This window comes from Durio zibethinus, chromosome 4 (assembly GCF_047325235.1).
Source record: "Durio zibethinus cultivar Kanyao isolate XHJ-2024 chromosome 4, ASM4732523v1, whole genome shotgun sequence".
NCBI classification, from domain to species: Eukaryota; Viridiplantae; Streptophyta; class Magnoliopsida; order Malvales; family Malvaceae; genus Durio; species Durio zibethinus.
The window spans coordinates 10,872,384-10,897,645 of record NC_143165.1 but is presented as its reverse complement, the minus strand read 5'-3'; the positions used below and the strand labels follow the sequence as shown (position 1 = coordinate 10,897,645).

Below are 25,262 nucleotides of genomic sequence, written 5' to 3'. Positions count from 1 at the left end.
GGTTGGACACTTAGTAAACGGCCCTTACTAAAATATATGTGACTTCCTTATATTAAGATCATCTAAACATTTGTGGAACACATGCTAATGGGTATATGATGGCCAGACAGATTATGAGAGCAGGTTACTATTGGTCTACTATAAAAAATGATTACATCAATTATGCAAGAAAGTACCATAAATGCCAAATTTATGTAGATAAAATTCATTCCTCTCCAGTCTCACTGCATGTCTTGGCACCACCATGACTCTTCTCTTTGTGAAGAATGGATGTGATCGAACCCATAATCCCAAAAGCTTCAAATGAGCATTACTTTACCTTTGTGGTAATCGATTACTTTACCAAATGGGTAGAAGCAGCTTCGTACGCTAGTATAACATGATTAGTAGTGTGCAGATTCATAAAAAGAGAAATAATATGTCGGTATGGGCTCCAATAAAGGATCATCTCAGATAATGCTAGCAATTTAAATAATAAAATGATGAAAGAATTGTGCGCACAGTTTAAGATAAAGTATCATCATTTAGCACTATATCGCTAAAAAATGAATGGTGCAGTGGAAGCTACGAATAAGAACATCAAAAGAATATTGAAAAAATGATTGATACATATAGAGATTGACATGAAAAGTTACCTTTTGCCTTACTTGCCTATAGAACATCAATTCGAACCTCTATGAGGGTTACCCCATTTTCGTTAGTGTATGGGATGGAAGTTGTACTACCGATTGAAGTAAAAATTCCTTCCCTAAGAGTTTTGATGGAGGTAAAATTAGATGAAGCAGATTGAGTTTGAGATCGTTTCGAGCAACTGAACCTTATTGAAGAGAAAAGGCTCTCGGCACTTTACCATGGGCAAATATACCAAAAAAAAATCACTCGAGCACATGACAAGAAGATACAACCTCGATGCTTTTGTGAGGGTGAATTGGTTTTAAAAAAAAGATTTTGCCATATCAACATGACAATAGAGGAAAATGGATGCCTAATTGGGAAGGTTTATATGTGATAAAAAAAAACATTCTCTGATGGAGCTCTGATCATTGCAGAAATGGATGGTGATGAATTATCAAATCTTATGAATTTAGACACTATCAAGAAATATTTTGCTTAAAAAAAGATGCAAAAAAATGAAAAAAAACAAAAAAAAGAAAAGAAAAAAGGGAGATGAGTTAAACTGAAAACCTGAAAAGAGTGGTTTGAACTAAAAAAGGGTCATTTAAGCTGAAAACCTGAAAGGTAGCTTTAATGAAAGTGAAGCTAGGAGAAAATCCTTCAAAGAATGAAGAAGTGGCACCAAATGGACAAATATTTACCAGAATTAAGAGAGATGACTTTTAAAGGGCAAGTTTTCATTAATCACAGATATGGGGCAATGATTGGTTATATGAAATCAAACGTGACAAGATCGCAAATGTAATGAGTTTTTGGAAAAGACTTGGTCTGAGTAGGCCAAGGTCATTCAAATGTTCATTATCTAGAGAATTGACATTTGATTTTCGAAATACTTTTGAGTTAACTGTTCTTTGTGTCTCGAAATACTTATCTTTATCTTTCTAAACCCAAAATACCCCATTACTAACCATGTTTCATACTCAACCTTGAACCTGAAATCATTGCATTTGTCATTTAAAATTAAGATAATGATTGATAAAGTTCATAATAGACTGATACATCACTCGAAAAGAGAATGCAATATAAGAATGACAGAAATAATAATACAGGGTTAAAAAGAATGAAATGAAATTGATTGATCATTAAAAATAAAGAAATGAGATGAGATAAAAAAAGAATTCAAAGAAGATTTTAGAGTAACTAAAAGCCAAATAGGTCCATCAGAAGATGGAGATTTCTAGATAAAAATCGAAAGACTTAGAAGGACGAGCTATTGGAAATGACTTTTAAAGTTTGAAAAAATTAAACCAAAAAGTTGAATTAACTTGGCTGGAAACGCATGATATAATTCTTTGATTACATCTTTGTCTTTTCATTCATCATAATTATTGCATAGATCTCATACCTCATGATAAGTTACATAAAAGGTTCTTTATGAGACATCAGGAAGAATCAGCATTTTTTTTTTCAAAACAAAGATGATGGCCTTGAAGATGATATGTTATCTCTAGCACGATTCTTAAAATCGAAACTGTCAATCTATAGAGTGAGCAATCCCCTATTTTTCAACTTATAGCTCAGTCTTGGTCACATTTATTCTCTCAACTCGTGGTTTAATCCTGATTGTCATTATTTTCTTAAGTCGTGGTTTAGTCCCAGTCGTCTTTATCCTCTTGACTCATGGTTTAGTCCCGGTTGTCTTTATCTTATTAACTTGTAGTTCAACCCCAGTCCTTGTGATTTTTTGACTCGTGATTTCATCTCGATCATCATTATTTTCTTAACTCATGGTTTAATCTTAGTCTTTGTTATTCCTCTAGACTCGCAGTTCAACCCCAATCCTCATTAATCCTTGACTCGTAGTTTAATATCGATCATCATTATTTTCTTAACTCGTGGTTTAGTCCCAATCGTCTTTATCCTCTTGACTCGTGGTTCAGTCTCAGTCGTCTTTATCCTTTTGACTTGTAGTTCAACCCTAGTCCTTGTGATTCATTGGCTCGCGATTTAATCCTGGTCGTAATTATTTTCTTGACCATGGTTTAATATCAATCATCGTTATTCCTTGACTTGTAGTTCAATCTGGTCTTATTATTCTTTGACTCGCAGTCTAATCCTGATCATATTATCTCTCTGACTTGCGGTTCAATCTTGATCTCATTTTTTTTGACTCGTGGTTCAATCCTGATCTTTTTACTTCAAGTCACAACTTAATTCCGATCCTTATTATTTTTTCGACTTGCGGTTTAATCCTAGTCTCTTTATTTTCTTGACTCGTAGTTCAATCCCGATCTCTTTACTTTTAAGGCGTGGTTTAATCTCAATCCTCATTATTTCTTTGAGTTACGATTTAATCTTAGTCTCTTTATTTTTGGACTTGCAGTTAAATTTCGATCTCGTTATCCATCGACTCATGATTTAATTTCGATCATCTTAACTTTTTGACTCATGGTAACAAAGAAAAAAATAACAAAAACAAAAAAAAAAAAACAAAGCAAAATTTTTTAGTTTCAGATAAAATTGACGTCTTTATCTTTATCATATTACTGATTCTTAGTAATGTGCAAAGAAAGGTAGCTGTAGACACCAAATTTGTTCGATTTTTAGTCAAGTCTCGTTTTAAAGTGCATTGGGGTATTGGATTTTTAGGCTCAGGCCTATTTCAATTTGACTGGGCCCTAGTTTCGATTTTGGCTCAACTAGGCTCCAAGGCCTGATTTTGACTCAATTGGGCTTCAGGCCCAATTTGATCCAATTAAGCTCAAAACCCAATCTCATTCTTAATCTCAAAACATATTTTATTTTATTTTTTACTTTAATATTTATTAATTAAACAAAAATTACAATTAATTAATAAAAAAAAGATAGAAAATAGGGGATTGGTATACGACACCGCTATCCAGTCCCATCAGGCCAACCACCCTAGTCCCATCAGACCAGCGACCCTTATGACCTAACCAGACCAACTACTAGACCAGTCTCATCAGACTAACTACACTTATACCTAACTAGACCAACCACCCTTTCACCAAAGCTTTATAGCCGCCCTACAAACACCTACAGCCACCCCCTACAGGCCCTAAACCACCCACTGTCCCGAACATATACCCGACCTTATAAAGAACCCAGTTTCCTCCCCTTCCAAGCTTTGGGACACACCTCAATTTCTAAAAACACAAAACCTTCCACACCTAGAAACTTAAAACCATTCCTAGAAACCCAAACATTTCCCCATCCCCACTTATAAAAAAATAAAAAAACCCAAAATAGATCCATAAAAATGAAAAAAACAAATAAAACAAAAACACAGTCCTCCTCGTAGGGAGGAGCTTCAGCGTTGAAGCCACCTGCAAAAAAAATATCATCAGTTAATTTTAAAAAAAAACATAAAAAATTTTAAACCCCGATCTACGTCAATCGAGGCTATTTCTCGCAAAAAAGGATAACGGATCTGAGCTCAGAAGGTCGAAAGGAGCTTTTCGATGAATTTTAAAATTTTTCGATCATTGGCGATCACCAACAACGACCACCTATGGTGACCCATACGGCGACTAACATGACAACAGTACACTAGACTTCGGTGAAGCCAGAGAAAGCTTTTGAACTGAAAACTTTTTTTTTTTTGGAAAAGTGAAAAAATGTGTTAAAAAAAAGGTTGGCTTTTATATAAGAGAAACAAAGCCTAAAATAACGTCGTATTGGACCCAAGAGGATTCATGTGTTTACCTGAACCCGACCAGAGATTTAAACAATCGATTTGGTGACCCGTCCCTCAACCAACCCTGAACCGACTCAGTCAAATCATTAGTCAAACCGCCACTCAACTGGCTTAACCGAACTGCTTGTCAACCACCTCTGTTTTTGGCTTAGCTGAACTGTCATTGATTGGACCGTTGACCGATCCGGTTTAGGTAAAATTTTTTTTATATATTATTTATTTATATCATTTCTAACATTATTATTATTATTTTTTCTGCATGCTTTAAAATTTTTAGAGTTTATTAAAATAAATACTTTTTTATTTATGGTAATAATTAACAATAATAATAATTAAATGACCATAATAATAATAAAATTCAAATGTTTTTTAAAAACTTTTAATTCCTATTAATGTTTTTTTTAATAATCCAAGTATTAAATAAAAAACAATAAAATATGCATAGAATAATAATAATAATAATAATAATAATAATAATAATAATAATAATAACTTTTCCTTGCCTAGATGTTGGAAGGAATACAATCGTGTTTTAAATAATGATAATTTTGCCTAGATGTTGGAAAATTATTATTAAAAATAATAATTAATATTTTAACTAAGCAAATTAATATTAACTCTTTATAACAAAAAATTAATTTTTAAAAATCATAAAAATCGAACTTGCTCCAAAAGTCCGTCTAGATGTTGGAGATTTTTAGAGATGTTTACATTTTCTTTAACCCTAAAATCCAAAATCCTAAACCCTAAGAGTCTGAACCCTAAATTTAGCATATACCCCTTAAACATTCCCTAAAAATCGTGCAAGCCCTAAACCTATACCCTAAATCTATTTCGAAACTTTAAGGATACGTGTGAAAATCTTAAATGAATTGATTTGCTCCCGAATATACCCTAGATGATGGGGTATTTAGGAAACTTTATTTCATTAAGTTTTTATTTTTCACACGAATTCTTAATTCGCGTTAATAATGCATTAATAAATAAAAAATATAATAGTAAATTAGGATCTTAAATATAAACAATCGCATCTAAGCTCTGCCTAGATGTCGGAGAGTTTAGGTGGTCTCATTATACTTAAGAACCCAATTTTAAAATTGTTTTTCATCCTGCATAATATTTATTGGCATACATACATTAACATGTTATCGTTAACAGTCATTTGCATTCTTTTGTCTTTAATTTTTACTATAGAATGATAAAGTGTCTTATAATAAAAAGAGACAATACATTCTTTTAAAAAATATATTTGTGATATTATAAAATAAAACAAAAATAACATTTCGAAAGAAAAAATTTTTGGTGCTCTGCCTAGATGTTATAGAATTACCAACAATTATCTTCAATAAAAGTGTTATTTTATTTTAAGGATTTTTGTGTTAAATTTTAAGTGAAAAGAGTTATTTTAAATTCTACTTAGATGTTTGAAGAATTTGAAGATAATTCATTAATTTAAAGATTTTCTCAATATTCCTAAATAAAAAGTTTTAACAATTTTTTTTTCAAACGAAATGGATTATTATTCAATTTCAAATTAAAACTATTCATCCCACATAGAAAATAACACATAATTAATTGGTACTAATTTATAGGCATTGTGGGGGTGCTAATCCTTCCTTATACGTAATCGACTCTTGAATCCAACCTGATTTTCGTAGATCAAAATTTATCTTTTTGATAAATTTTAAACTCATTTTTATAGTTTTGTTAAAAAGATAAACTTTTAGGTGATTAATCACACCTTAAAAAAGATTGGTAGTGATTCTTTTTATTTTTTTCGATTTTTAAAATTCTTTACGTCCGACGATCTCAAAATCATTTCTTTTTTTTTTTGGTGTTTAAAAGCAAATCATAAAAGATATAACATGAAATAAAATAGAAATTAGAAGTCAAAGAAATCCATAAAATTATATAACAACATTTTTTTCTTGGAGAGAGATAAAAATAGAAGAATAAGATAAATATTATAAACATTTCATTTAGCTGGAGCTTTTAAATTTAATTTGAGTTCGTTAATAAAATTCTAAATTTTAATTGATCCGTTTGAAATTTAGTTTACAATTTGTTTGAGTTTGATTCAAAGGTCCAATTCTAACTTTATTTATTTATTTATTTATTTTCTTTATTCATTTTCATTTATTAATTATTATATTTTTTTTATTAATTATTTTGTTTGTGTCCCGTTGAAACTACAAAGAAAAGTTTCATGAAAGACTCATTTAATTTATTTGGATTCTCTTTTATCGTCATTATTACCATTTTCCAATTACTTACTGGAAGACAACGAAACGAGGGCCCAAGCATCTTGTCCTTTTTCGGCAGTTGGGAGTTATGCCTTTAATTCACACCTCTTTTTTTTTTTTTTCTTTTGCTCGTACGAATTTTTGAAGAAAACTGGCAACTGCGACATGGCAACATTAATGCTATTTTGAATTAAAAGCATTGCTCCCAACTGCCAGGAAAAGGACAAGATGATGCTAGTGGGACATGGCATCATTAATGCTATTTTAAATTATTGATCCTTTTATTTTTATTTTTATTTTTTTTCAATTATTTTTTAACAATAACTTTCTCAACTACTTTTTTTGTTTGTTTTATGAAATTAAATTCTGTATTGAATTACGCCTCATACGATAAAAGATGTAAAGTTAAATTATACTAGAGGATTTTATATTTTATGAAAATTTAAAATTTAATTTTTATATTATAATTTATATAGTTTTAGTTTTTATATTATTTTAATTTAATAATTTTAGTTTATTCATTAATTTTATTAAAATTTTTTATTAAAAATTGTTGACGTAGGTGTTAGCTTAACGATGTAAACGTTAATTTTGATTATGTATTAGCATGATTTGTTGACATGATAATTGAGATAGATAAAATTAATTATTAAATTATACAAATAATTTTTATATTAAAATAAAACTTAAAATTTAATTTTTGTATTAGCATGAAATTTGAAATTTAATTCATATACTCTAATAAAATATGAAATTTAATTTCTCTAAGATAAAAATATTTTGAATTTTTTTTGAAATTTTTTAATTTTTTAAAGTATTAAATTCAAAATAAATGCCACAATATTATGTTACAATATTCTATTACAATATTGAAAAATCTATTATAATATTCTATCATGATTTTCATATATTGTCAATAAATTTTATCACAAATTTTGTCACACCATGCGAAATACTATTACTAATTTCGTTATTATTTCTTATTACATTTTATCTTCAAAAAATTAAAACCTGTTATTAATATTGTCACAATTTTCTATCATAATGATAGTTTAGTGTGTGTGGTCATATGGAAAAAAAAATTTACACAAATTTATTAAAAATCTATCACAAACTTATCAACATATAATACAAATTTATCATTAACTAATTTTAATAAAATAATTTTTTATTAATTTATTAAATGAAATAGAATTATAATTCCATCCCACAAAGGTAAAATTATCTATCAAATAATTTTTATATTTTTTTCATTAAATCTTATTTAAATAATTTTTATAATCAAATCTAAGTTTAAGATTTTAAATACATTAAAATTATTTATTAAACTAAATGTGTATTAATTTTTGAATGAAACCTATTATTTAATTTAACATAATTATTTAGATAAATAACAAGTTTCGGTAGCTGATCCACGTGCGACCTGGCACTTAGGATTCATGCACCCAATTAGAGCTGATCCAGAGCCAAGCCGGGCCTTTTCAATTGTTTATCCAAGTTGATTGATCTGTTAGTTGAGGTGTTGATCATTGACCAAGCTGTTGATTAAGTTGAGTTGTTTTTTTGGGTATTTTATTTTTATTTTTGTTTATTCATTTATTTGTTTTTATTTATTTGCTAGTATTTTTCAAGAAATAAAAGAAAAAAAGAAAAGTAAACATTAATTTTAAAAATTCATTTTGAAACTAAAATCCTACTAATATATTGAAAATTTTTTTAAATTAAAATTTTAAAAATTCATTTTAAAATAAAATCTTACTAACATGTCAAAATATTTTATAAGTTTGTTTATAAAATTTTAGAAAGAAAATCCATAAATTTCTACCAATAGATTGGAAGATTTTTATGAGTTTGAAAATAATTTTGTAAAAATAAATTTTATCAATATATTAAAAGATTTTATTGATTTGAAAATAAATTTTAAAAAATTAAAATATAAAATTTTCCTTCAAATTAAATTGTTTTGAAAATGTTAAGACAAGTTGAAATATTAATTTTTTTAAGATAAAATTTTGAACAATTAGAAAAAAGTTAAGATATTAATTTTTTCTAAAATTTTGATTAAGGATAATTTTCAATACAAAAATAGTTTTGAAAATTTTTTAGATGTTTTGAAGGTTTAATGGATAACATAAAATTAATTGGTATCATTTTTTAGATAAACGTTATAGGGATGCTATATCTTTTCTTGTACGTAATCGTATTTTTGAATTTGATCTGATTTTATAAAATAGAATCTATTATTTTAAAGAGCCTGAATTAATTAAACTTAAAATCTCTTTTAAAAAAAATAAATTTGATTAAGGGAACAATTGCATTTAAATAAAAATTTTGATGATAATTCCATATTTTATATTTAATAATCAAATTTACTTACTTATACCTTATAATAAATATACTAGAAAATATGAACTTTCAGACTCCATGAGTTTTTAATTCCGTCATTTTTTTTAATTAAAAGAAAATTGAAGTAACAATCTAACTTTCCTACACATGAAAAAAAAAAAAAGAAAAACCTTAAAGTATCCATGAATACCGGAAAATTCTGCTTGAAATCCTGTGACCAATTGAAACTACTGAGAAATGTGGCATCAAATACTTCCTTAATTTCTTTGAACTGTAACTATAACCATTTTTCTTATTCAAATCCTTAATGGAAGAGAACTAGATGAGGGCCCAAGCATCTTGTCCTTTTCTTAGGAGTTGGGAGTTGGGAGTTGGGAGTTGGAAGATGGGAGTAATGACTTTATTTCACACCTTTATTATTATATTTTTTGCTTGTTCGAAATTTTGAAGGAAACTGATCTATCATTTATCTCAATTGCATTAGATTGCAATTCACAGCTTTCGTTAGTGGGACATGGCATCATTGATGCACTTTTGAATTGATCTACCTATATATATATATTTTCAATTATTTTTCTGCATTATTTTATTTTATTTTTGATTGACCTTTGCGGATACATCTATTCAAGAATCAAAATAATCATTCACGGCTGAAAATTAGTTCAAAGTTTGAAAGTGTTTACACATAAATATTAAGTTTGCCAAATGGATCAAGATTTAAATTGAATTTTTTTTTTTTTAAATAGATAAGCTTTTGTGAATAACATTTATGGCCCAAGCCTAATTTTATAATTTTTATTTTTATAATAGTCGGACTTGATAGTTATATATATATTATATAAAAATAAATAATACATATGTGTATATTAATTTTTTTATACCTACATGTATCAATTTCAATTAAATATTAAATTAATAAAATCATTTTTTAAGTTTTATTTATCATAATTAACATTTATTATAAAATTTATTTTTGTTATTTGAAAGATTAAAATCAAGATCACTTTTTGATTGAGTCGAGCTTAATAAATCTAAAATTTATTATTAATCTAGTTATGCTCAATCAGAATTAAATTCGATCATAAGCATTTTTAAATAGAATAAAAACCCACTACTTTTAGTTTATTTTAGAGATTAAATTCTGTATCAGATTATACCCTCATGCTATTTAATGACCAACCATACAAGGGTCCATGATTATTTTTTAGTAATGTTATACAGTGATTAAATATTCATTTTAATTATAGTACAAGGATAAATTTCATTACTTGACATTTCCTTTTTGTATAAGACTAAATATCATTTCATTATATCTGTAAACACAACTAAATTGCCACCTGCAATTACAATCTCAACTCTCACATGTCGCACCTATCCTTTATTGTTCTGTCATTTTCTGGTAGACAATGAAAAGAAACAACTTATTATTTTAGAGTTAAAGCTCTGAACTTAATTGAAAGAAACAATGATAAATAAATACATAAAAAAAAAATAGAATACAAAAGATGCACACAAATTATAGTGATTTTCTCTTAACGTGAAAGTCATGTTTATTTGCAGATGCTACATATCTTCATTATGATAAAAGAGAGATTACAAACAAACTCCAATTGCACATTTCACCATCTCTCTAACGTTTTTTTTCTCTTTCTCTCTAAAATATACACCACCTCAAATCGAAAGTCTTCAAATATAAGTATAATTAGAGCAACCAAATTTTTTATGAAAAATCCCAAAACACCTTTATTAATAATACTCTTACATATAAAATTTGGTCTAGAAAATTTTGTTATCTACAGGCTCTAAGAAGAAAATTTATCATCCCATTCAACTCGATTGATCATATTTAAAAGTCGATTCACGTATTGATTTTGGATACAGACAATGAACGTCAAAATTAATTAGAGTTAATTAGATTCCACACGTCTTTTAACACTTAAAATGTTACCAAGTCTAACGTATTGCATATATGTTGCAAGGTCCTATCTAATGGTAGAAAAATTTTCCAAACACAATTAGTATATCTGCTTCAAATACTTCATAAAATAATTTTTTTTCTGTATCCAAATACCATTTGAGGTTCGCTAACAGTAAATTAGTTAAAAAATTTTGAGATTAAAGTCAAATTTGTCTGTATATTATGGTTTAATACTCCTTCTATCCCAAAATAATTATATTTTATCGATTTTCATTCAAATTAATTCAATTTTCATCTTCATTTTTTAAAATATTATATTAAATTAAAACTTTAAAAAATATATTTTGAAAAAATTTGAAGTTCAAAATTTGCAAATCTTATTTTTTAAAATTTTATAATTTTATTAAAAATAATGATCAAAATCAAATTAATTTAACCAAAAAATCAATTAGGGACGATTATTTTGAGATGGGAGAATATTAAATTTTATCATTATAATTTCAATTTGTTAATTTTTACACAAAAAAATAGAATTAAAATATTTATAAAATATTTCATTAATGCAAGTGATAAATTTTTTTTTCGGAGTTCAAAGCAATAGAAATAAACTTTGCTTCAACCGAACAAAACCTTCAACTATCCACAAATATTGAAAATTTTTACTTGAAATCTCATTGACCAATTGAAACTACGGAGAAAAGTTGCATCAAAGACTTCTTTATTTTATTTAATTTCTTTGGAGTCTCTTTTATTATGATTGTTAGATTTCAAGTTTGTGCTTGTTACGAAAGTAAAATAAAATTATATATTTGTAATTTAGCTACAAAATTAAAATAAATTGAAAGTATCTTCTATCTTAGAACAACAAATCGAACCCTAAACACTATCTATATTGTGGGGCATACAACACGTAGCATTTTAGAACTAAAGTGAACAAAAATTTTAGCTTAAGAGAACCAAGTTATATATTCTTACTGTGACCTCATTTACAATGATATATACTGCAAAGCGAGTGCCATGAGCAATACAATCGACATAAATATCTATCGTTTTTTCATATGATGAAAGAGAATCGACTCAAAAGCAAGGTTTTATATATTTAAGTGGTAATAGCTATTTCAAGATAAACCTGGCACTTAGCAAGTTCTTCTCTCCCTGTAAAATCCACTCGAAATAAAGCAATCACAGAATCCACAATTTGAAAATATGAGCGCAAACAACATCGTCAAACAAAATCCACGATATCAGCATTAGACTCCCTCCTTGTTTGATTGCTTACGAATTTAGTCACAAATCTCTAACCACCATAGAGGAAAGTGTTGTTTTGTGCTCTAGAACCTTGTTGATCAACAGGGACATTAAGGACCACAAACATGCCAAGCGAAGTGAGGAACAACATGTAAGAGCAAGACATACAGCATCAAGGTTCGTGCTGTGTCATATATAAAACAAGTTTGAAGTTTGGAATGTCACTACATACTTACTCTAGAAATCTCAGTTATAGGACTTGTCACGTTGTTTAAAGCCGAAAAGAAAAAGGGGCATATGCATGTCAAATACTATACTATTATCAACCAGCTATTTCATTTTTAATCAATTATATATTGATGTATGGATTAAACTTGGAGATTGGGACTATTAGCTCAATAATTCCGTTGCTTTCTTCTTTTTAGCTTCAGAATTTTTCTGGTTGGCCAGTTTCCTTTGTTTTTTCTTCTTCTGTTATCTAAGTTGGCTTGTTTCTTTGGTCCTTTGTGTTTCTTGTCTGTAGTGCTCCTTTTCCTTCTACTCGAATACCACATTGCAGAAGTCTATCCAAATAATTTGCAGAAAGCTTACATTGTCAGACAAATCAAAGTTTCCAAAATAATAAGATTAATTACTTTTCTCTACAAATTATTTTTCTTTTCAACCCCACTTGTTAAAAAACATGAACATAAAACACTCTAGAAGATATACATTTATTCATTTTGAATGTCAGAAAGGATACTATAAAAAATTGCAAATGTTAATTTAATAGAAGAATTATCAATGTTTTTAATCCTAAATACAATACAAAAACATTGAAGGTTTACATGATATAGATTTTTTTTTTTTAAAAAAAAAGGAAACAAAAGAAAAATAGTGCTATAAACAAAAGAATATGATTTTGGGAAGATGAAAAAATATTGGAAACAAAACTTCAAAGCCAAACAAACTCCCATGTAAAATACCTTTTTGGAGACATGGGGTTTTAACATACAATAAGATACTCACCAAAAGTCTGAATGGTTCTTCAGAGATTTTTGCGGCCAAACCAAGAAGCAGATTGTACTGATGCTCATATGTGTATACACGAGCATAAACAATCTTTGCCATCATAGAAAATTACCAATAATTAACATCTGTTTCTACAAATTCAATTAAAGTTCTACTGATATCGATGCTTACATTTGCAAAAACAGCTCCTGGGTCCATCCCAAATCTTTCAGCTATGGGTATAATTCGATCAGTGCATGTAGTTGAAGAAAACACGGTAAATGTAGTTTGGAATTATTGAAGATAATACTCTTAACTTCTCACACCAGAGAAACTATAATAGGTAATTTGAAAATTTAAAAGAATAGAAAGGATACTAAGTTCCTTCAGTATCAATGTAAGCCACTTTTCCATTCCCACCTCGCATGTTTGTAGGAAGCTGCAAAGGCAAGATAAATATCTCATCAACAAAGTTCAATTTGAATATCGAAATTATGGTAAGCTAATTGAACTAAAGCAATACCATCCACGAAACATAATGTTTTTACCACATAATCTACGTTTTGAATACCAACAAACAATTCTTTTGATTGACAGATAATATTTCAATTTATGATAGACTGAGGAGTCATATTATGTATACTCTCGCAGTCCTGCCTTTCACTAAAAACAAATCCAAGGATAAGTGAGCAAAAGTGATTTGTTGTGCATTTTTATGATTCAGACATAGCATATCTATCATTACCCATGTTAAACTTTTGCAAGGTTTTCTTATTCAAAGAACCAATATGGGACAAATGGAATCTCCTCCAAAATCAAGCAAGTAGCACAGGTTGTTTGGAGTTGATTTAGAACTCTCTTCTTTTTTCTTTCATCCCTAATTTCTAAGGATTAATAAAGATCTCACAGTCATGGATCACAAAGGTGAGAAAGGAACCTGTGTAGAAACGCATAGAGTATGTGCCAGTTGTGTTTTGCCTGACCTAAAATTGACAATGAAGATTAGCAGGCAATTCAATGATGCATCAGAGTAAGGATCGAAAGCAGAAAGATTTCAACAGGCAAATATTATATTATATTATCTTATAGTAGTAGTCTATTGAAGTAAAATATCACTGCCATTGTCGCCTAAGTTATCCAAATGCTTCTGTGTGATAGCCAGAGTTTCTATGCCACCTTTAAAAGTTTAGGCATATATATTCAGATTGTTTGACTCTCTATTTATACCAACAGTAAAACAAATTGATATATGAGGTTGATAATCCACCATTTACATCACTTCTCATCAATCCATCTTCAACAGGCATTGTTAAATTATCATTTGAATTTTGCAGTCTTTTTCTATTCAACCTTATGGCATTCAATCTTTCAGTTCCTCTACCCTTGAACTGACCAAAAAGTCTATCATCCCTTGTTTAAGCAATACCAGACCGAGTAAAGCTTAGTCTAAAAGCATGACAGAAATCTAATTAACAGATCTAAAAGCATTCAATCTACAAATACAACCATCAGATCAAACAAAAATCTAAGTAAAGCTACAAACTTTTCTTAACTCCATTCCAAATAAACCAATAACTGTAGTGAAAAATTACAACAAACAAATTTGATCCTAAAAAGTAAACCAAACAATAAAATTATTTGCTCATTCAATGACAACTTCAACATTTTCTATCGCCAATGAGAGTGAAAGTGAAAACCATGACAGAAATATTATGCAAAAAATTACGCCTTGCAATTCATCTTCGTAGAATCTGAGATTTACAGCAAAAAAATTAATTACGAAAGCGAATCACAGACAATGTTATACGTACTTCCTCTATCAAATTTTTTCTTTTTAAACTTTATTTTATTTTAAATATATTAATATTTAATAATATAAAATTTTACCTTTGAAAATTAATTAATAAAAGGCCCCTGTTTTATTTACTAAACATGAAAAGAAAAAAAAAAAAAAGGAAAGGATAATTATCGACATACAGAGAATTCTACTGTAGAAAACCCAGTTCCTTTTTATTTTTGCTTACATTTTTTACTGGAAAGACAATAGATTATATCAGTTTATAGCACATGCAAAGAAATTCATGCATGAAATAAAAACAACTTACAACATAAACTCAAACCAAATTTATACTCAAAACACACCTCCTTCTACATCAAACAAAATGATAAAAAATAGTCAGAAAAACAAAGCAAATGCATTCAAACTCAAAACAAATTTTCATATATCTATCACAAAATTATAAAGAATAAACGATTTAAAGAATAAACAATATATTATAAAAAACCCATCACAAGACTCATAATCAAAAAACACAAAAAAAAAAAAAAAGAAAGCAAAAACCGCAATCCTCACAAATTGTGAGAAACCCAGTAAATTCGGCAAAGATTTGGCTGGCAAAAGAGAAAAGGAGAAGAGAAAAGAAGGAAGAGAAAAGAGGTGACGATCGGCGACCAAGCAAGGCCCAGAATTGGCTAGGAGATAAGAAAAAGACAACAAAAAAGAAATAAGGAAAAAGAAGGGAGAAAAAGGAGAAGAAGAACAAAAAAAGAGGAGAAGCTTTGGAATCTTTTTCTTCCCATATTTTTCCCATAATTTTTTTAAGCCAATAAAGAGGTGTCTAGGCAAATTGAATCAGGGTATAGATGTTATATATAGTTATAGATTACCATTTTTCTTATTCAATTCCTTGGTGAAATACAACGAGACAAGGGTTGGCTAAACATATTTCCTAGTATTGGGAGCTATACCTTTAAGATTATCAAAATTTAAATCTTAATTTTTAAAATAAAAAATTTATCGTTTTATCAACAAATCATATCGTTGATTGATCCTTTTTTTTTTTTCAATTATTCTTTTTGTATTTGTCACTGAACTCAACTGTTTAAGTAATTTATCAAAATTAAAATTTTATAATAAGATTTTATATTCTTTTTATCAGATAACAATTTTTTTGATAAATGATAGTTACACATAGATTTTTCATATAAACGCAAAATTCTCCATCTCAACTCTTTAACCATTTACTATTTTCCCTTCTTAAAATATATAGACTCTTTGTTAAGGAAGGGTATTTTCATGAAACCATTAAGAGTACAACTTGTTGGGAAATTAACACACACATGTAGCACCCACGAACAAAATAGTAAGCTCAAATCAATAATAAGAACACACAAATATATTTGTTTTGGCCCAACTTAAAATGGCATACTTCAAACTTAACCACTAACAAATTAATCTTTACAACTGTGAGACTTTTAGAATAAGAAAAATCTCCAAAACTCCTTACTCAAAATGCAATTACACCTTTTTAATAGCTTACTCACCTAGCTATTCTCTTGGTGTCTGACTATCTGAAATTACCAAATCAAAACCAAAACCAAAACATCTTATTTATAAGGATGAAACACTTTATACCTTTACTAAATTTTCGATGTGGGATACAAGATAAACTCAAAACTCTTACAACTTTTAATGTGGGATTATGAAATTCAAGGTAAATCCCAACAAATCCTCCAATGACTTGAATCTCCAAACACTTCAATAGTATTTGCAAAGCTAACACTCTTACTTTTCTTCTTTTCTTTCATCACAGGGATCTTAACAATTGAGCTTCCATCAAGCATGTACAAGTGATTTTTGATCCTATTCCCTTGTAGAATCATACTACCATTCTTGTACACTTTCAATGAATCATTACTACCATAGTATGTGTACCCCTGAGAAGCTAACTCACCCAAAGCAATTAAATTATAGCTATAACTCGGTACATACCTTACATGATGAAGCATCCTAACAACACCATTGTGAGATGTAAGGTGAACACTCCCAATGCCTTGAACTTGTACCTTTTCGTTCTTAGTAACCACAATATCCTTATACTTCTCATTCTCTTCAAATTCCACAAAACAACTCCTACAATTGTAGATATGAACTGTAGCAGCTGAATCTAAAACCCAACCTTTATCACCTTTTAAAGTTTGAGTCTCATCCATAGAAGTCATCAAAATGACATCATCATCATCAGATACAACAGCAATAGTAACACACTTTCCTTTATCTGATTTCTTTTCATCATTCACCCTTTTGAAAGCTACCATATCCCTTCTTAGCTTCTTGCAGCGCACTTGAATATGTCCTTTTTTATCACATGAATAACATTTTATGTCAGTGTAATCTCTATCTTTTGACTTGGATCTCCCTCTCGATCCATCAATCATCTTTTAAGTCTTCCCTCAATCAAAACCCTCTACAGCTAGTATACTATCCATAAGTGATAAATTTTGTGCTCCTATAAGCCTTTCGTTCTCACGTAATAGAACAGTCACATCATCTAACTTCAAAGTAGACCTACCCACCAACAAAGTCTAAACTAAAATTCTATAAGACTTAGACAAAGATGACAGTAAAATTAAAGCCTTCTCTTCATCTTTTAACTTATCAACAGAAATCATCAACAATTGAGAAGCCAATCTATTAAACTCATGCAGGTGATTATGAAGACTCGTACCTTCTTTCATCTTCAGAGAATACAGATCCATCTTCAAACATAATCTATTAGTCAATAACTTTGAAGCATAAATACCTTCAAGCTTATCCCACAAACTTTTCAGAGTACTTTTAGTCAACACACTATACTTTAGCTCTAGAGCTAGCGTCAATCTAATAGTACTAATAGCTTTTTTCTGAATTCTATTTTAATTATTATCAAACATTTCTTAAGGCTTACTACTCTCTAATGCCTGATCCAACCTTTATTGTACTAATAGATTTTGAATCGTACTTTGTCATAACTTAAAATTACTCTTTTCATCAAATAACGAAATCTCAAACTTAGGCATATGCATACTAAACATACCTTCTTTAGATATCTTGAAATATTTGCTTCACGATTTTTTGGACTAGTCTCTTCTTTTCATGAACCTCAAGATCACTGCAGCTTCGATACCACTTGTTGAAAAGTCAACACATGCAGCACCCATAAACAAAATAGCAAGCTCAAATAAAAAATAAGAACACACAAATATATTTGTTTTGGCCTAACTCAAAATGACCTACTTTAAAACTAATCTACTAACAAATAAATCTTTACAACTGTGAGACTTTTAGAATGAGAAAAGTTTCCTAAAATTCCTTACTCAAAACTTAACCTAAAATCCAATTATACCCTTTTAATACCCTACTCACCTAGCTATTTTCTTGGTGCCTAACTATTTGAGATTACTAAACCAAAATAAAATATCTTATTTATAAGAGTGAAACCCCTTATACCTTTACTAAACTCCTGATGTGGGATACAGGACAAACTCAAAACTCTTATAACTTTTGATATGGGATTATGAGATTCAAGAAAAATCCCAACAAAACCAATGAATGATGAAGGATATCTAAAAATTACAAAATGGTAACTCATAAAGAAAAAATTGTTAAGTTTTGGACCTCTTGGTAATTAAAGGAGATCTAACATCCATAATGTAGGGAAAACCATTACTTTTATTTGCTCTAGTTCATAAGCACCATCTACCATATTTTTTATAAGCATGGTAGAGCAATACTAACTGAAAAGACATTTTTCAACTTATTGAACCTTCAGATTTTGATTTCATGTAGTGAACAGAAGCATATATGTTTAAAAAAACCCATTGATAATAATGATGATGGCGATGACGACAATGATGACATTTGATCTTTTCCATTACTATCATCATTGGCAATGATTTACTCCAAACCCTCACATTCCTAAATACTCATAAGATTATTATTCAATCCACTATCAGTGGAAACTAAAAACTTCAGAAGTGGCTCTTTTTACTTCCATGTATCTTTATAGAAAAATTTTCTTTTTTGCCGTTAATGTCAACTTTACACTCACTATTGTTAATTCCCAAACTTTTGCTATCTCTCTCCATACCTCTCTCATTCATGCATCTCCCAAACTTAAAAGCTTTCTTTCGACCTTCTATCTCAGACCTTTTCTCTATTATAATCCTTCAATTCTCTCTTTCAAGCTTTCATTGTAGACCTTTGTTCATTTCATTAATTTCAATTCTCTTTGCAAGGTAATTTTTTTTTTTTTTGTGTTTATTCCACACAAGTATTAATTTTTAGTTTTCCTTTCTAATAGGTTGAATGCACATTTTATTAAATTATTTTTCATAATTTTAGAATTGACATGTGAATGTTCCTCTAATAAATTGTGGGTTAGATGTTTGATTAGTTACCCCAGAAACGATTCATAAACTTTTAGTTTCCTTTCTTTTCTTTTGGTTGAAAACTAATTTTGCTGAAAAGTAATCTTTGGATTATTACTGAAACCATTTTAGTTGTTTTTTACTTGACTTAATGCAAATTCAGTTCTTATTTTTAAATTGGGTTAGACTAGTTTAGTTCTAATGGCTACAACCTCAGGTTCTATAAATAAAAAAAATGCACTTTACAAGCATTAGAGCGAAGGTTTTTCATCACTAAAGCCAATTATATATGATATTGCTAATTATATCTTTTTTTTGTTGATTAGTGATTGTTTTGTTGTACCTACACTCACATGTATATATTCATTTATATGGTGTATGTTAGTATAGCTTTCTGTAAAGAAATACAAACTATGAAGTTCTATAACTTCAAAAATAAATGTCTTTGGACCAAGGATGTATGTTTCTCATTGGTTGCCTATTCTTCATATATAGAGAGAGATAAGGGGAGGGAGGATACCTTTTTTATTTATGGTTATCATTTTGAGCATCTATGATTTTTGACAGGGTTAGTATGTACAATTATTATATTTAGAATGTGTGAAAATTTTTGCTAAAGGGTTCACCTTTGAACTTCTAGTTTCTTTTTCACATGAAATCTCACTTTAGATATAGCAAATGGGAACATTTGAAGTATCGATATTTACTTATTCAAGTGTGTGTTTTTGTAATTTACCAAGATCACATCCATGCCATGGTTCAAATTGTGGTCCTTTCATACTATTACTATTATTTTCTTATACAAATAAGTTTATTCTTTTGCACCAAGAAGGTATCATTCTCGAAGCAAACACTAAAATATAAATTAACTTACAAGAACATTTTTATTTTTCCTAAAGTTTGCAATTTATAGAATTGTCTTATATCCTATATGTATGACATATAACTTTTTATGTTTTTTATATCTAATTAAACTGAATATTTAGATTGTTTCTTTGCCTTTTTTTGTCAACATTAAAATGTAAAATATGTCAATAAAAGAGGTTGATATGATGGAAATGAAAGAAGTTGAGGATGATAAGATTGATAACATGAAAATAAAATAAGTATTTAGAGGTGAAAATGTAATGGAGCATGTCATCGAAGAATCAAGGATTGAGACATTATTAGAACCATAAGTTTGCATAGAATTTGAGTCATCAAATGATGCTCAAGAATATTAAAATAAATATACGAGATCCAAAGGCTTTGGTATATGGAAAAATTGTATTACTAGATCAAGAACTAATCAAGCAGTGATTGATCAAGAATTTGTTTGTTTAAAAGAAGGTGTGTGAGCAAAAAAATGCTTAGAGAAAGAAAATAGATTGTGTGCAGAACCATATGAGATAAGAGAAGGTTGTAAAGCAGTGTTTTAAATATCTATGAAAGAAAAAAAATGGATTGTTTCCCAATTTCATGCAGAGCATAATCATATGCTAGCTTCACCAAATAGCATGAAATTTAGTCGCTCAAATAGAGTACGAGCAAAAGTTCAAAGAGATCTTATAGATGTTATTGATGATTCCAATATTTATCCAAGTAAAATAGTTTCTATTTTATCTCATAAGTTTGGTGGGATTGGTATTCTTAATATGACTAAGCATGATGTTTTTAACTATTTAAGTTGTAGAAGGCGAAAGTAATTGGAAAAAGAAGATACTTAAATAATGTTAGATTATTTTCATGATTGCCAATAAAAAACACCTAAGTTTTTTTTTATGCAATTCAAACTGATATCGATGGTTGCCTTACAAATTGCTTTTGGGCAGATGCGAGATCTAGGATGGCATACAAACATATTGGTGATGTGGTAGCATTTGATCCTACTTATTTAACAAATAAGTATAAGATGCCTTTTGTTCCCTTTGTCGATGTGAATCATCATTTTTAGTCCATTTTATTTGGATATGCTTTGTTATGGGATGAAACTAAAGAAACATTTTTTTGGTTATTGAGAACTTGGCTTGAAGCTATGTATGAATGTCTACCAACAACAATTATCACAAATCAAGATGCTGCAATTACTAATGCAATTACAAAAGTTTTACCTAATGCAAATCACCATTTTTATATGTGGCATATTAAGAAGAAGTTTCCTGAAGTTTTGAGTCATGTTTACCATCATAATTATGATTTTAAGAAAGAGTTCAATAGTTGTATTCACAACACAATTACACTTAATGAGTTTGAAGCTGCTTGGATGAGAGTTATGGAAACCTATAAATTACAAGGTATTTCTTTGTTGGATAAAATTTATTCCATTCATGAGAAATAGGTACTTGCTTTTTTATGTAACACATTTTGTGTTGGACTGTCAACAACTCAAAGAAGCAAAAGTTTGAATAAAATTTTCAATGACTATGTTAATGCTAGTACTTTCGTTAGTAAATTTGTGGTGAAATTTTAAGAGGCATTGGCTGTTCGGTACAACAAAGAATTTGAAAAAAGCTTGAAGACTATAATTCGAAATCCAATTTGAAGACATTATATCTTATGAAAGCTAAAACATTTCTCATATATAGAAAAAAGTTATTTAGAATGTTTCAGAATGAATTGATTCATGCTCAAGAGTATGTTATTGATCAAATTGAAGTCAATGGTAATTCAAAAATATACAAGGTGCATGAGATTGGTAAGGAGAAGCCTATTTACATGGTAACTTTTATCGTGTTATTGAAAGATGCCATGTGTAATTGCCACAAGTTTGAACTTATGAGAATGTTGTGTTAACACATTTTGGCAATTTTCATTAAAAAATAGGTATTTTCATTACCTTTTCAATACATTTTATGTATGTGGACATGAGATGCTAAGAAAAATGCTACTGTAGAAATACGATAAAATATGCTTGTTGATAAGATCAATAAATCATCATTATGTGGTTTAACAGTGTTATGTTACACTATCTTGGTCTTTTTAAAAAGGCAACAAGATGAAGTAAGCATTATGATAATGCAATTTAAGATATCAAAAACTTATGTGAAGAACTTAATAATTTGATCATTGAGAATGCTGAAGTTGATGAGGCTAGGAAGTTAAATTTCATTACGAATTATGTAGCTTTTCAGGGCAACAACGGTAATGTTTCATGTGCCGAAATGACGTTACAAGATCTTTTACATGTTCTTACCAAAAGATGCCCTCCTTTAGTAAGGAAAAAAGATAGTATTAAGAAAAGTGGTAAAAAGAGTATGACATGTTCATCTTGTAATCGCTAAGTCATACAAAGCATACTTGTGATAAGTATCAACAACTAAAGGAAGTAATCAACTAAGCCCATTTTTTTTACTTTGTTCTATATTTTTTAACTTTAAAAGAAGCAATTTTTATTTATATGGTTTTATGAATATTGCAATAATGAGTTCAATTCAAAGTTAACTTCTAGCACTATTAATGTGACGGAACTTTAATATTTTATGGTATGTTGATCTTTTGTTTATTTTATATTTTTTCATGATGTGCTTTAATTATTCGAGTGATATTTTATTTTGTATTATGTAGGATATGTTGCTAGATATGCTTCCATAAAAAGATAAAATTAAATCTCAAGTTGCCATATTCTAGAAGAATTAGTATATAAGGAACTTTTTTGTAAATGGCTGCTACTTTTTTAACTTTTGTTTTTTGCCAACATGAAAAAATAATTAAACAAAAGGTAATTTTTTGGGAAATTGTAATGATTAAAGCTTAAGTACTATATTATTTATTTGATTAATTATTCTTTTTGTTGGTTATCAGATTATTATTTTGCTTGATGAAGTGTGAATTGGAGTGTTTTTGTTTTTATCATTCTATTTGATAGTGTCATTTTCAGTTCTTGATATAACAGTCTTTTGTATCCTCATCTATGTAGTGTATTTTGTTTTGATATTTGTTGCAACTTCTACTACTATCAATGATAGTTTACCTTTATAAACTTAAATACCTTTTTATTGATTTTTTTAAAAAATAACAGCTTCAACTAAATGAATTACAATTTGAAATGACATGCATTAAAATTATTAAAAACTAGTTAATTAATCATTCTTAGAAAGTTGGAGCAAAAGCTTTTTATTTCATTGTTATGTTTGAACGGTCTACATCTACAAAGTTTTCATTTTATCACTTTCAAACCACACTTGGTACATTACATAACTACCACTTAGGCAAAAAAAAAAAAATGAAACAAAAAAACATAGCAAAAATAGAGGCAACACCATTAAATTTCATATGCAGAACATCCTTTAAAATCCCATTGATGAGACTTGATAATTTTTTAATCTTTGGCTAGTACCAGTACCACCAAACCCAGTTTTGCTATATCCACCATTCTTTAACATCTCAGCACTGTTGGAAATAGTGATTCAAATCTCATAAGAGATTTATTTAGGATTGACTAAATATTACTTGATAGACAAGGAAACTTTTAGAAGAAGAATTCTAAGAGGAAAAATGATTTTTAATAGGCAAGTTTGATTTGCAAAAAAAAAAAATTTAAACAGAAAGAGTTTTTTAATAGGTAAGTTTGTATGTTTATAAATAGATGGAGTCTCTATGGAGTTAAGTATGAGAAAAAGATGTAAGAGAGTTGTAGAATTTTATAGGATAGACACCTTATAGGAGTACTGGGGATTTATATCTTATGGGTGTGTATGTTTGAATGTTTGAGAGTGGACTAAATGAGACTAAGAGAGTCCACATAGATATGATGAATGGGTACATATGGGTATGTGTTTGTTTGTGTTGAAAAGGTGCACATGGTTATATGTTTCTTTGGGTTAAGAATACTCTATAGGACTAGAGAAAATTGAAAGTGTCTTATGAGTATTGATTGTTGAGAGAGGTTGATGATTTGAATTTTATATTTGTAATTCTTTATAACTAGTAGATCTTTTTTCTCATCTGTGGACTTAAGTCGATTGGATCGAACCATGTTAAATTGTTGTCTCTTATGTGTTTAATTAATTATTTGATTATGCTTCCACTGACATAAATTAGATTGGGACTTTTGGCCTAACAAGTGGTATCAAAGCATGGTTCAAGACATAAGAAGATGTAAGTCCAGAGGCGTTTAGTTTTAAAAAAGAGTTTGAGTTTAAATTTTGAGGATTGATGATCGGTTTACATGAAACGTGAAGACACTTAAGAGAAGATGATTGCGAGACTTCCATTGCAGGTGGAGTCAAGCATATCTAGCATAAAGACAAATGATTTGATGAAATTTAAGTTAAGGTGGAGATTGTTGGATATAGTAACTCAAATCCCATAAGAGATTTATTTGGGATTGACTAGATATTGCTTGATAGACAAGAAAACTTGTAGAAAAAGAATTCTAAGAGGAAAATAGATTTTTAATAGGCAAGTTTGACTTGTATAAGAAGAATTTTAAGAAAAAAAGATTTCTTAATAGGCAAGTTTGTATGCTTATAAATAAATGGAGTCTCTATAGGGTTAGGTATGAGAAAAATATGTAAGAGAGTTTTAAGGTTTTATGGAATAGATACCCCATAAGAGTATCGAGGCTTTACGTCTTATAGGTATGTATGTTTGAATGTTTGAGAGTTGACTAGAGGAGATTGAGAGGGTCCACATAGATATGATGAATGGGTACATATGGGTATGTATTTTTTTGTGTTGAAAGGGTGCATATGGGTATGTGTTTGTTTGGGTTGAGAATATTTCATAGGACTAGAAGAGATTGAGAGTGTCTTATGAGTATTTATTATTGAGTGAGGTTGATGATTTGATTTGTATGTTTGTAATTCTCTACATCTAGTAGATCTTTTTTTTCATCCGTGGATGTAGGTCGGTTGGACCAAACTACGTTAAATTATTATCTCTTGTGTATTTGATTGATTATTTGATTTTGCTTTCACTGATGTGAATTAGATTAGGACTTTTGACCTAACAAGCACCACTCAAGGGCACATTTCCACCACCACCTTGATACATATTTGTAATGATTGGATTGCAT

The 25,262-nt window shown here is 28.9% G+C and overlaps 2 protein-coding genes across 8 annotated transcripts; both read right to left on the bottom strand.

Annotated features, from left to right (window-relative positions):
- Positions 1-11,780: 11,780 nt before the first annotated feature.
- Positions 11,781-15,682, bottom strand: LOC111288694 (uncharacterized). 7 transcript variants are annotated; one of them, XM_089759534.1, is made up of 5 exons: positions 14,016-15,682; positions 13,456-13,517; positions 13,271-13,311; positions 13,097-13,189; positions 12,243-12,651 (listed from the first exon to the last, which is right to left on the bottom strand). In XM_089759534.1, exons 2-5 carry the CDS (start codon positions 13,490-13,492, stop codon positions 12,484-12,486), a joined length of 339 nt encoding a protein of 112 aa, XP_089615660.1. In that variant the 5' UTR covers positions 13,493-13,517; positions 14,016-15,682; the 3' UTR covers positions 12,243-12,483. The 7 variants fall into 7 exon arrangements, 4 of the variants coding, with proteins under 4 accessions (XP_089615660.1, XP_089615659.1, XP_022735417.2 ...); XM_089759533.1 differs by having other exon boundaries at positions 13,271-13,329; positions 14,016-15,608; XR_016341538.1 differs by lacking the exon at positions 12,243-12,651 and adding an exon at positions 11,781-12,178 and having other exon boundaries at positions 13,271-13,517; positions 14,016-15,678.
- A 724-nt stretch (positions 15,683-16,406) lies between these two features.
- On the bottom strand, positions 16,407-17,296 carry LOC149519136 (uncharacterized). The gene is made up of 2 exons (XM_089760213.1): positions 16,747-17,296; positions 16,407-16,429 (listed from the first exon to the last, which is right to left on the bottom strand). The coding sequence occupies exons 1-2, from the start codon at positions 17,294-17,296 to the stop codon at positions 16,407-16,409; spliced, it is 573 nt and encodes a 190-aa protein (XP_089616339.1).
- Positions 17,297-25,262: the final 7,966 nt, after the last annotated feature.